General features: G+C 52.4%; 1 protein-coding gene across 1 annotated transcript; it reads right to left on the reverse strand.

Moving 5' to 3' along the window:
• Window positions 1–7,883, reverse strand: BNIP3 (BCL2 interacting protein 3). The gene is made up of 6 exons (XM_034062609.1): window positions 7,792–7,883; window positions 4,856–5,039; window positions 3,694–3,778; window positions 1,443–1,549; window positions 1,196–1,345; window positions 1–902 (listed from the first exon to the last, which is right to left on the reverse strand). The coding sequence occupies exons 1-6, from the start codon at window positions 7,826–7,828 to the stop codon at window positions 851–853; spliced, it is 615 nt and encodes a 204-aa protein (XP_033918500.1). The 5' UTR covers window positions 7,829–7,883; the 3' UTR covers window positions 1–850.
• Window positions 7,884–11,434: the final 3,551 nt, after the last annotated feature.

Consider the following 11,434-nt stretch of genomic DNA (forward strand, 5'->3'; position numbering starts at 1 on the left):
TCCACAGGAACCTTTTTATTTAAATATATAAAACATGGTATTTGGCCAACATTCATCTTCTCATTAAATAAGGTAAAATCACTGGAAGGCATTCCATCAGTAGAAACACTGAGCAAGCAACCCTCTGCAATCTATACAAGGCTGGGGCAGTATCAGCTGCTAATTCAGTATTTTACAGATAAAAAGGCTGAGAAGCCATGGCCTGTGAGTAGATACAACAGAACTTCAAGCAGCTGGCGAGTTAGATCAATGCCTTTGCAAAGCAGCTACTTACTACAGGCACCAGAGCCCACATTGTAACTCAGGCTGTTGTGCACCCCGCTCAAGAGTAAAAACTGGTGGCTCTTTACTGGGAGGTGAAGTGCTCCAGCTGACAGTGTGCCCCACTGCTCATACCCTGGAGTGAAGGAGCCCACCACCATCTGCCTTGAGGGGGACTGAGGCTTCCCCACACCCCTGTGACCCAAGGGGCCACGCACTGTGCAGGGCTCATCCCTTCTTGTCGCGATGGCAGCAGCAGTGACCAATACTTACATCTACAGAGCACAAAAGCAGCCACGGGATGAACACTCGGAATCACTACGGCTACACTGGAGCATGGCTTTAAACATGGAGTTGTTGTGATTTGCAAATACTTCACTACAAAGCAATACAACAGACGTGAACGCATCGGAACATGCTCTGGGAATGGCTGCAGGAGATGTCAGCACCAGTGTCCCTGTTCCCCTTACTAAACTGGGAGCACAGCATAACGGGTGTACATGGGTCATGGAGTCACAGCTCTCTCCACATTCCTGCCTTTCCCTCCTGTATTCCCAGGCTCTGCTCCAAAACCAGGCTTGAGGTGCCTCTAAAACGCGCTGCTGGAAGCTGTGGTCGTCAGGCGCCGCCCGATGTACACCCTGAGGAGGGAGAGCACATGGTCAGTGGGTTCTGTGCTGCAAGAGGCACATACAGCATGTCAGGAACACTCTTTTCCATCAGGATACAAGTCCTGTCATTCCCAGCAGGAACAGCAGCTATCATCCAGCAGGCAAATCAAGTGACTGCTCCAGGACTTGATTTCCACTCACCAGTGACTCTGTGCCCACCCCTGCTTATTCTATGGAGGTTTATTCCTCATCTTTAGACAGAGGGAATTGGGTCAGAATTGGGCCTTGGGAAAAACCAGGACAAAATGTAATGTAGCACTGACCCCAGTCCAATGGCGAGCAAGTGGGAAAGCAGCAGAGATGGGAGGAAAACCTTTAGGAATTCTGCTGAGAATATTCCCCCTTTCTTCATCACACTGGTGTTCCTCATGCTCAGGGTGGCTGTGCGCCTGGGGTGCTTGAAAAGGAACTCCCTGGTTAGAGGAGGGAAACAGGGATAGCATGAAGGGATGTGTGTTTAGACGAGTGGAAGGAAAAGTGGCATCTAAACTGAGCCAGAAGCACACTCACTTTGGGGGGATGTTCTCTGGCCTGCTGGACCAGTCCCAAATCCAATCTGCATTCTTCTTCAGGAGCCTTTCCACTTCCCTCCTCCTTTCAAGGAAATCTTCTTCAGACTAAAACAAAGAACCATTGTCAAACAACTCGGAACTGTGAAAGGTTGGAAGCTGGTACTGCAAAGCCATGTGCCACACTGGCTCTGGAGCTCACTTCTCCCATCTCTGCCCACTGGGGACTCTTATCACTTCTATGGAAGTGTTTAGATCCACAGAAGGAGAGGAGAGAGATCTTTCTTCAGAGCAGGATCAGAGAATCCTGGAATGGTTTGGAAAGGGCCTTAAAGCTCATCCAGTTCCAACCCCTGCCACTGGCAGGGACCCCTTCCACTGGAGCAGCTGCTCCAAGCCCCTGTGTCCAACCTGGCCTTGAGCAGCGACAGTGTTAAAGGATGTGAATGGAAAATATCCCATAACCTTATCTGCTTAGTAAAGACTGCTCTGGAAATAAAACATCAGAGCTCTGCATTTAATCCTTCCATGCAGGATCTGAAAGTGCACACATCTGACTGGCACTTGGCACAAGCAGCTTAGTGCCTGCCTGCAGAACTGGATGGATGTCCCTGATCTGACCGCTCTGGATCAGGCTCAAGTGAAACCAGTCCCAGTGTGGGGCCAGTGCTGAGCATGCAGCAGCGAGGTGAGCCCGGGTCCCTCTGCAGAACCCCCTCAAACAGCAGGGACTTTGTTTTCAAGTGAATCCCAGCATAAACACTGAGTAAGAATACAGCTTCTTGTTTAATACATGGGCACTCAATGGAGCCAAGGCCTGAGGTAAAAATAGTGTCTGATCACAGAATGGAAATAGCTGTGTCTGCACTCAGGCACCCTGGAGATGGAACTGGGACAGTGCAGGCAACTGCAGCTCTGAGGGGTTTGAGCTTTCCCGTATTGGTCCTCAAAGTCTGGGTAATTATCATGGGACACATGAAGGGGTTTCTGGAAATACAAAACCATTGTTTCCCAGTACTGTGCTTTGCTAACCTAAAGGCTGTAATTCCTTCAGCTGGATCCCTGGAGGAGAGTTTCACATCAAAGAAGAGGCAACAGGACCAAGCAGTTTGTGTCGCTTTGAGAACTGATCACATCTATGTACTACTGATGCAACTGTGACACTCCACGGAGCTGGAGCCCCACAAGGCTAAATACTGACAGAGAACTTGTTTTAGGAACAACTGGGCAGGAAAAGATAACCCATAAACTAACACAGAGCACCAAGGCCATCAAGGAGAGCTCAAGATGGCAACACAGTGTCCACTCATCTACAGATGACACAAAAGCAATGGAAAAAGGGAGGAGAGGGAAGAAGTCCTTCCTTGTTTAAACTGAGATGTGAGGGTCCTGATAGCACTGCCCATTGGAGCACTGGTAACATTTGCAAGGTTATCACACGCTGCTATTTCTTTTCATGCAGAGGCTCCAAGTGAAACACAATCCGGATGCCCAGTTGCTGACTGGTAACCCTGTGGGAATCACTCACAGGCATGGAATATACTTCAGTTGAACGAGAAAATAACTATCTCTGTGCATAACAGTGCAGGGAGAGACTTACCTAAGTTAGTACAGCAGGTCTTTGGAAGAGCAGAGACATCCGCTCACTTTTAATACTCCCCTCCCCAAAGTGTTAGTTTTGTCCTATTAGAGCTGATTAATTACAGTGAAAATGTAGGATTTTGGGCTGTCATCATTCAATAAGCTATGGATTGCTACACCAGGGTTAACATACAGCATCCTCTTTCCCTATTCCTATCAGAGATATTTACTGGTTTTCTTTGCAAGCATGTAAATGTGCTAAAATGAAATTAGAAGGAACAGAGGGGAAAGAGGCAGCTTCTGAAGCTCTGATGGTCACTACAGAACAACACCTGCAGCCACTCTAGGCATGTGTTTCCTACACATCTCAATGCAGACCTCAGTTGTCTCTCAAGCTGTTGGACTCACAGGACAACCCACCCAGTGAGCAGAGCAGAGGAACCCCCGCTCCACCATAGATGAGAGCACTTAAATCCTTCTGGAAAATCCCAGTTACAGGTAAAAACATAACCCATGCAAGTTAGATACAAACACACAAGGCCTGATTCTGCAAAGATTAAGTTACTACATTATTTAAACTCTACATTAGCAGCTTCACCTTTTACTGCCTAATGCTGGGTTTCAAACAGGAGTAAGGAATCCTTTCTCCCAGAGCAGGGTGAGGTGTTTACCTGAAAGCTGTTCTTTTCTCCACTGCTGTGACTCTCTATTTCCACAGCTCTGTGACTGTCCTGAGGTGTCTGGGAACGAGGAGGGCTGCAGAAAGGGAAGCACAAGCAAGAAAACTCATTAGTTTTTTGATGACAGCTTATGGTATGCACTGAAAACTCGCCAATAGAGCTCACCTGCACCCAGAGAGCTACAGAGGCCTGACCGGAACCTGAGACTAACAGTCAGTAGGGGATATAATCCAGCCACTGTATGCAATTCATCTTTGATTCCCTACCACTCTGCCAGGAGCTTCTGCACAGAGCTGTTTCTCAGCAGAGATGCCCAGAGGCAGGAGGATACAGCTCGGGTTATTTACTAGTAACAACAGGCAGCAAATGACAAAGGAAATTGGGTTTGGTTTGAATTCAGCTGTCCACATAAGAGTAAGGAGTTGTGCATCCCACTGTTTATTCTGAGCCCTGTAGCTCCCTCCCCTCCTTTCTTTTGCTGAAACTAACTTTAGGGTGAAGACTTCAGAGCCACCAAAATCCAAGAAATGAATTTGTAACAGTGACTGACACCTTGCACCAGATGTAAGTTGGTTTGTTGTGTTGTACTCGTGTTTTGTATCTATATTGTAAACTGTATCTAGGTTACGGCTCTTCAGCAAGTACATAGAAACTATTAGCTAATCATTACAAAACACAGCTGCTCTTTCCCCTTGCTCTTACAGTCCTGCTCCAGGCAGCAGTGTGAGCAGCACTCTGTGCTCTTAAGGACAGCTCTAACACTGCCTGCACAAGGTGTGATCCTTGAGCACAGCAGCTTCCCACTGCTCCGAGTATTTAATTTACTAGAACACAGCTGCTGCTTGTACATTAGCAGTACACCCATTGCTCAGCTGCTGGACACCCTTATGGGGGTATCTTCATGAGCTGTGAGAAGCTGAGTCCTCTCCCCTATAACTTCCTTCTGGTTTCAGGACAGTTTCTAATGCAAGTGCTACTCTAGCACTTAAATACCCATCTTTTCAATACAAACTCTCTTTGCACTTGTGTATATGCACGTGCACATGGAAATGCACACACGTATTTAAGCATTTCTCTGCCTGCCTCTTGTGCACAAAAATGGCTCTGTGTAGCAGTGACCTTCACTTTGCGCACAATAGAGCACTCTGGTTACCTGTCACAGTGTGAGCTTTCTCTTGAACTGCTTCTTCCAGACTCGTGTTGAGCATCAAGGAGTATTTTCTCCATGTCACCATTGTGAATGGAAATGGAGGCTGGCACTTGCTCCTGGCTCCCTGCACTGACACTGCTCCCATTGCCGTTGCCATTGCTGCTGAAGTGCAGTTCCACCCAGGAACCTGTTTGGCACAATTGAAAACAGAACCACAATCAACTGAGTGCTTATGTATACGAGACATGTAAACTGCTGCTGAGCCTCCCCAGTGTGCTGCTGCAGCACAACCTGCACAAGTCCTAACACTGACACCTCTGCTGATGAACATGCCAAAGGGCAGAGGGGCTTCTATCAGCGCACTCAAACCCCCCCATGGCTGAAGAGCTGGTGAGCACACCCAGTGTCCTGCTGCTGCTGAGGAGCCCCTGGCTGGAGATATGTTTAACTCTTATTGTTCAACCAAGGTGGCAGCCAAACAAAATAATCTCAAGGACTTTCTGCCAAAAGCTTATTTGTTCATTACTGAGCAGCTCCAAGGCCACAGTAGCCAGCAGCCTGCATTGTTTAGCTTTTGCTGTGTTTTCAGTGTCACTGTTAAGCAACAGAGGATATGTGGCAATGAGCACATCATGTGTTTGCTCCTCACAGTATATTTACCACAGCCAGTCGGTCACATGCTGCGTGCTGAACAACAACTCCCTCCGGGGTTGGCAGCACCCACCGCACCGCAGCACCCGCGGCTGTTGCCTCAGTTATACAGCAGCTCAAGGCTCAGCTAATCTCTGAACTGCACAAATGTCAGTGCAAGTCACCTCTGGAACATGGTGGTGTGTGTAAACAGCAGCAGACACAGGTCCCGTGCCCCTCCCACAACAGTTTCCGGGCAATACAGCAGTGAGTACAGGAGGGAGGGCAGGTGAAAGTCCCTGCTTTCCGGTAAGCATGTGTGAGGCATGAGCAGGGAAAGGGAGATACAGATCACAGTGTTTCTAAGGAAGAGAGGCTGGGGCAGAGCCTGGGAGGTCAGCAAAGAGAAGAGCAGGAGCAATAACTGAGCAGTTTTTAAGGTATGCACAAGAGGAGAAGCCAGTGCAGAGCCCGTGTGAAACAGAAACACCAAATGATGATGTTCCTCCTGTGAAGAGCCTGGAGATCCACTATTCTGTGATTCATACATGAAATGAAAACAGCAAACCACCAAACTGCTCAACCTGTGCTGGAAGAGAGATACTGGTGTTATTGAAAAGCCAGGTGACCTCAAAGTCCTGTGGATGGAAACGTGCTGGTCACCCAGCTCTGAAGGGTGAATAGCCGCTGTTACTGAACAACTGCCTTGCTGGTTTGGTTGGTTTGTGTCTTCCCCTCCCTGTGACTGTGTGGTATGTGCCTGGGTATGTGTTTATACCCACACAAACTCTTTCCTGCCCTTTCCCCCCAAATTTATGCCAGCACAAGCTGTTTCCAAGGAGTGAGCACACCCAGTGCAGTTTAACTGCAGGCAGTGTCCACCCGTGAGTACCAGCACACTCCTCACTCCTCAGCTTCTACCCTTTGCTTATGAGAGCAGAGCACTCGGTGCTGGTGGATAGCTCTGCAACTGTCTCCGTGTGTGGCCAGGAGCTATTTTCTCCTGTACAGACGTGTGACATCCGAGGCATGCTCAGGTTTCAACGGGCATCAACACAACTGCTCCGCACAGCAAACACCACCTATGGACACCGCGCTGGAGACAGTGCAAGGAGCAACAAAGCATGGAGGAGGTTAACTGTAACCACAATCACACTGTATCACAGAATCACGGGGTGGTTTGGGCTCAAGGGACCTTAAGATCATCCAGTTCCAACCCCTGCCATCCGGATGTGCTTCACCCATATCCGTTTATTTCTTTTAAACACCTGAAAGTGTGAGGCTGTGCTGGCACACCAGGAATGTGCTGGTTTATTATCATTTACAGCTAAAAGAGCCTGTATCTTTATGGTGCTGGAAATACAAACAGATAAGAGCACATGTAACGTGGCAGTGCAAACTGCAGAGTGATGGGGAAGGATTCTGAAAGGAGCAATCTTACGATATTCCAGGCCAGGACACATCTGTGGGAGGACAGATGAGCACTAAAGTACCAAGTCAGCTTTAAAGTACTCGATCAGCCCTGGTCAGCTTAATTTCTTAAGATACAGCTTTCAAAACTGCAAGCAAAAAGGCAAAATTCCACCGGAAAACAAGAATGTCCCCTCAAACTGCTGGAGTCTACCGTTTAAATCACATGGATTCACAGAATCCCAATCTGGTTTGTGCTGGAAGGGACCTTAAAGCTCCTCCAGCCCCAACCCCTGCCACGGGCAGGGACCCCTTCCACTGGAGCAGCTGCTCCAAGCCCCTGTGTCCAACCTGGCCTTGAGCACTGCCAGGGATGGGGCAGCCTCAGCTTCTCTGGGCACCCTGTGCCAGCGCCTCAGCACCCTCACAGGGAACAGCTTCTGCCTAAGAGCTCAGCTCAACCCTGCACACAACCTCGCTCAGCTCCTTCCCCTGACCGCTAAACCCGCTGCAGACCCCTCCTACCCGCTGGTCAGTGCCGCTGCCCCCGGTGTCCCCCAGAGGCCAGCGCCGGTTCCTCCGGGCGAGGAGGGGAGGACACCCCCACAGCACAGAGCTCCCCAGCAGCGGGTACACCCGGCCACGCTCCAGCTCAGCTGCACCCCCACGACCCCCCGAGCCCCCTCCGCCTGCCGGGTAGCGCTGGGCCGGTACCGCAAGGCCCGGGGCGCGGCGGCCGAGCCTCCTCCGGGCCGCACCGCAAGCACCGAGCGCGGCCCCCCCGCTGCCGACAGCCGCTACCCCGAGGCCTCCGCAAGCACAGCGGCCCGGTGGGCACCGTGCTCCCCGCCGGTCACCGGGCTCCCCGCAGCGGCCCTTGGGCCCCGGTCCCCCCTTACCCTGCAGGTTCTCGTCCTGCGGGCTGAGCCGCGCCATGGGGATGCGTCCGCCGCGCACACAGCTGCACACGTACTGAGCGCTGCGCACGCGCTCCAGCCCACAGCGCCCTGACGTCAGACACCGCCCCCCGCTGCCATTGGCCAACGCGGAGGGGCGGGGCCGGCGCGGAGGGGCGGGGCCGGCGCGGAGGGGCGGGGCCGGCGCGGAGGGGCGGGGCCGGCGCGGAGGGGCGGGGCCAGCGCGGAGGGGCGGGGCCAGGCGGAGCCTGTGGCGCTGTCTCAGGGCCGCAGCCATGGCGGAGCTGGGGACAACGGGACCGGGATGGGCACGGCCCGGGCTGGGCACACGGTGCCCGCACACCTCGGTCCCGGCCCCGTTACCGGCCCCGTGCTGCCTGCGGACGGAGGGTACGGGCTCCGGCGGTGGGAGCTCGGGTGGTGCCGCTGGAGCCGGCTCCGCAGCGCCCGGCACGGGTGGGAACTGAGTGTGTCCCGGTCCGGTGCTCGGCACATGGGTCTCATGCAGCACACTGCTCTGTAAGCACGCACTGACTGGCTGCCGGGAGCTCAGAACACGAGTAGTTACAGGTACAGTCTGCTCGGCAAAGAGTTATGTACTTAATGAGAGCAGACAGGCATTTTATCCAAGCTGAGGCTGTATTCATTGGTGTAGTAGAGCTTGCTATAGTACACAGTCATGGAGCCCAAGTAACATCATGTATCATAGAACCATAGAATAGTTAGGTTTGGAAAGGACCTTAAGATCATCCAGTTCCAACCCCCCTGCCATGGGCAGGGACACCTCACACTAAACCATATCACCCAAGGCTTCATCCAACCTGGCCTTGAACACTGCCAGGGATGGAGCATTCACAACCTCACTGGGCAACCAATTCCAGTGCCTCAGCACCCTCACAGTAAAGAACTTCTTCCTTATAACCAATCTAAATCTCTGCTGTTTAAGTTTCAACCCATTACCCCTTGTCCTGTCACTACAGTCCCTAATGAAGAGTCCCTCCCCAGCATCCCTGTAGGCCCCTTCAGACACTGGAAGCTGCTATGAGGTCTCCATGCAGCCTTCTCTTCTCCAGGCTGAACAGCCCCAACTTTCTCAGCCTGTCTCCATACAGGAGGTGCTCCAGTCCCTGATCATCCTCGTGGGCTCCTCTGGACTTGTTCCAACAGTTCCATGTCCTTTTTATGTTGAGGACACCAGAACTGCACACAATGCTCCAAGTGAGGTCTCAAGAGCAGAGCAGAGGGGCAGGATCACCTCCATGACCTGCTGCTCACGCTCCTTTGGATGCAGCCCAGGATATGTTGGTTTCTGCGCACGCTGCAGCCGCTCACGTTCAGTTCCTCACCGCCCAACACGTTCTTAGGTTAATGATGTTTCTTCCCTTGTCCCCATGCACCAGGCCCGGGGCCGCGGCTCTGGCAGCGGAGCTCGTCCCGTGGCTCTCTGCTGCCCTCTGCTGCCGCAGTCCGTCCTGTGCGCCTGGCTGCGCACGGACACCCACCCCGGCAGCCCTCAATGCAGCCTCCAGCATTCCAGGGATGTGTCGGTCTCCTCCTTGTGTGCTTAAGGACCAAGAAGCTCAGCGCTGCATTGACACCCATGCGGGTGGATGGGCTCAGGAGGGAGGAGGGTGTCACCAACGTGACTGACCTGCTGATGCCGTCACCCTTTCAGTCTGCCACAAAACCCCAAACATCTGTATGGTGATCTGCAGCACTGGACACCCCCACTCCACAGGCCTGAAGAGCTGCTCCGCTCTGGGATCCAGTAGTAGCTGCACCATACTCCCCAGGGCAGAACTGTGCTGTGGCCATGTCTCCTGGTAGCGCAAAACCCCTGCAGGTATTTTATGTTGTGGTGCTGTGCAAACCCTGAGCATACCCTATGTGCATTCACCATGGGCTGCTGCCTGGTTCAGCAGCACAAGGGGAACGTTGTTTCCGAACTAATTTCCTCTGTTATGGGTTCCTGGCAGCATCAGGATATAGGAGGAATCTGGGAAAACCTCAAGCTCTGTTAGGGTTTCCTGTTGAAGTCCAGGGAATGAGAGTTTTCCCCTCTGCAGGATGCACTTCGTGATAAGGCAGCTGTGTGGGGAGGTAAGAAAGACAAAATGTTGTAGTTTCAGGCCCACTGTGGTGGGAATATCAAGCTGGTGTCCAGTGTTTGAGGCTGCCTACAGGTCCTTGGGTCATTCAGTTGCTCTTGTGTGCTGGGTGAAGCAAAGGCAGATGTGTTAGAGGGAACATGGAGCAATGTTAACCTGCTGCTGTTAACACTGGCAGGCTGTTCAGGGACTCCAGCAATGGTCTGCAATGAGGAGGTGCAGTTTGGGGCCAACTCTTCTATAGCAGGGACTTTGCTATTACCAGTACCTGGCAGTGCTCCCTTACCCCAAGCGCTACAGGGAAGGGTGCTGGGCAGGGAGGCATGGCTGGGTGCTCACCAGCACACCCCTGAGGCTGTGAGTCACACTGGGCTGGTTTCAACATCAAATCACTTTCTCCACCTCCTGGGAGGGGAAACTGATTTGTTTGGAAACACAGGAAGAGCTTTGGCACAAGGGAAACTTTGTTTCCCAGCAGGGAAGCACCAGGGATGGTGGAAGCACCAGGGATGGTTAACCCCTGGATGCTCTGTTATGGTTTTACAGTGTTTGCTACCCCAGACACCACAGACTGGTGTGTGTGTGTGTGTGTGTGTGTGAAGTGCTGGGAAGGGATGGTTTGGGTCAGAGTGAGCTCTGAGTGTGCTCAGCTGAAGTTAATGGCTAAAACATTACTCAGGTGCTGGAGCAGGGCCAGAGAAGGGAATGGAGCTGGTGCAGGGCCTGGAGCACAAGAGATGGGGAATGGCTGAGGGACCTGGGGGGTCAGATGGAGAAGAGGAGGCTCAAGGGGGACCTGATGGCTCCCTCCAAGTGCCTGCAGGAGGATGGAGCCAGGAGGGGCTGGGCTCTGCTCCCAAGGAACAAGGGATGGGACAAGAGGAACCAGCCTCAAGCTGCACCAGGGCAGGTTTAGATGGAGCTGAGGAACAATTCCTGCCCCACAGGGTGCTCAGACATTGGAACAGGCTGCCCAGGGCATGGCTGCAGGCACCGGCCCTGCAAGGGTTCACACACTGGAGACGAGGCCTCAGTGCCATGGGGCAGGGGTGGCCTGCGCAGGGTTGGGAATGGTTGGTCTGGAAGAACTTGGAGGGCTCCTCCAGCCTGGTTCATTCTGTGATCCTATGCTAATTACATGGGTAGTTATAATAAATGCATGTAAGTGCTTGACACGCAGTGTCTGTGCTTATGAGCTGGGATACACTGTTCAGGTGTGCACTGTCAGGGTGCACTGGTAGCCCCAACCCTGAACACCCATCCTCAGGTCACCTCCCCGTCACCCTCTGCCCTGGTGAAGCCCATCCCTGGGCCTTTGCTCCTATTCAGAGCTCTGCTCCTGGAGAATTTAAATCTTCTGACGTGCTTTAGGGATGTGCTTCTGCCTGATGATGGCTGTGCATGTGTTATCAATATAAATCAAAGTAATCTGTACCAACTTTGTAACGGAGACAGTGTGAGATGGGTGCAACCAGAGGGCACTCTCAGGACTGATTTGGAAGACTGTGCCTGCGTCA

Source organism: Melopsittacus undulatus, chromosome 4 (assembly GCF_012275295.1).
Source record: "Melopsittacus undulatus isolate bMelUnd1 chromosome 4, bMelUnd1.mat.Z, whole genome shotgun sequence".
Lineage (NCBI taxonomy): Eukaryota > Metazoa > Chordata > Aves > Psittaciformes > Psittaculidae > Melopsittacus > Melopsittacus undulatus.

Bases quoted from the DNA above. Each gene is read 5' to 3' on its own strand.
- BNIP3 (XM_034062609.1), bottom strand. From the start codon at position 7,828: ATGGCGCGGCTCAGCCCGCAGGACGAGAACCTGCAGG. The intron at 5,040-7,791 runs GTAAGGGGGGAC...TGTGCCAAACAG, and splicing joins GCAGGACGAGAACCTGCAGG to GTTCCTGGGTGGAACTGCAC. The intron at 3,779-4,855 runs GTAACCAGAGTG...CCCTTTCTGCAG, and splicing joins GAAAGCTCACACTGTGACAG to CCCTCCTCGTTCCCAGACAC.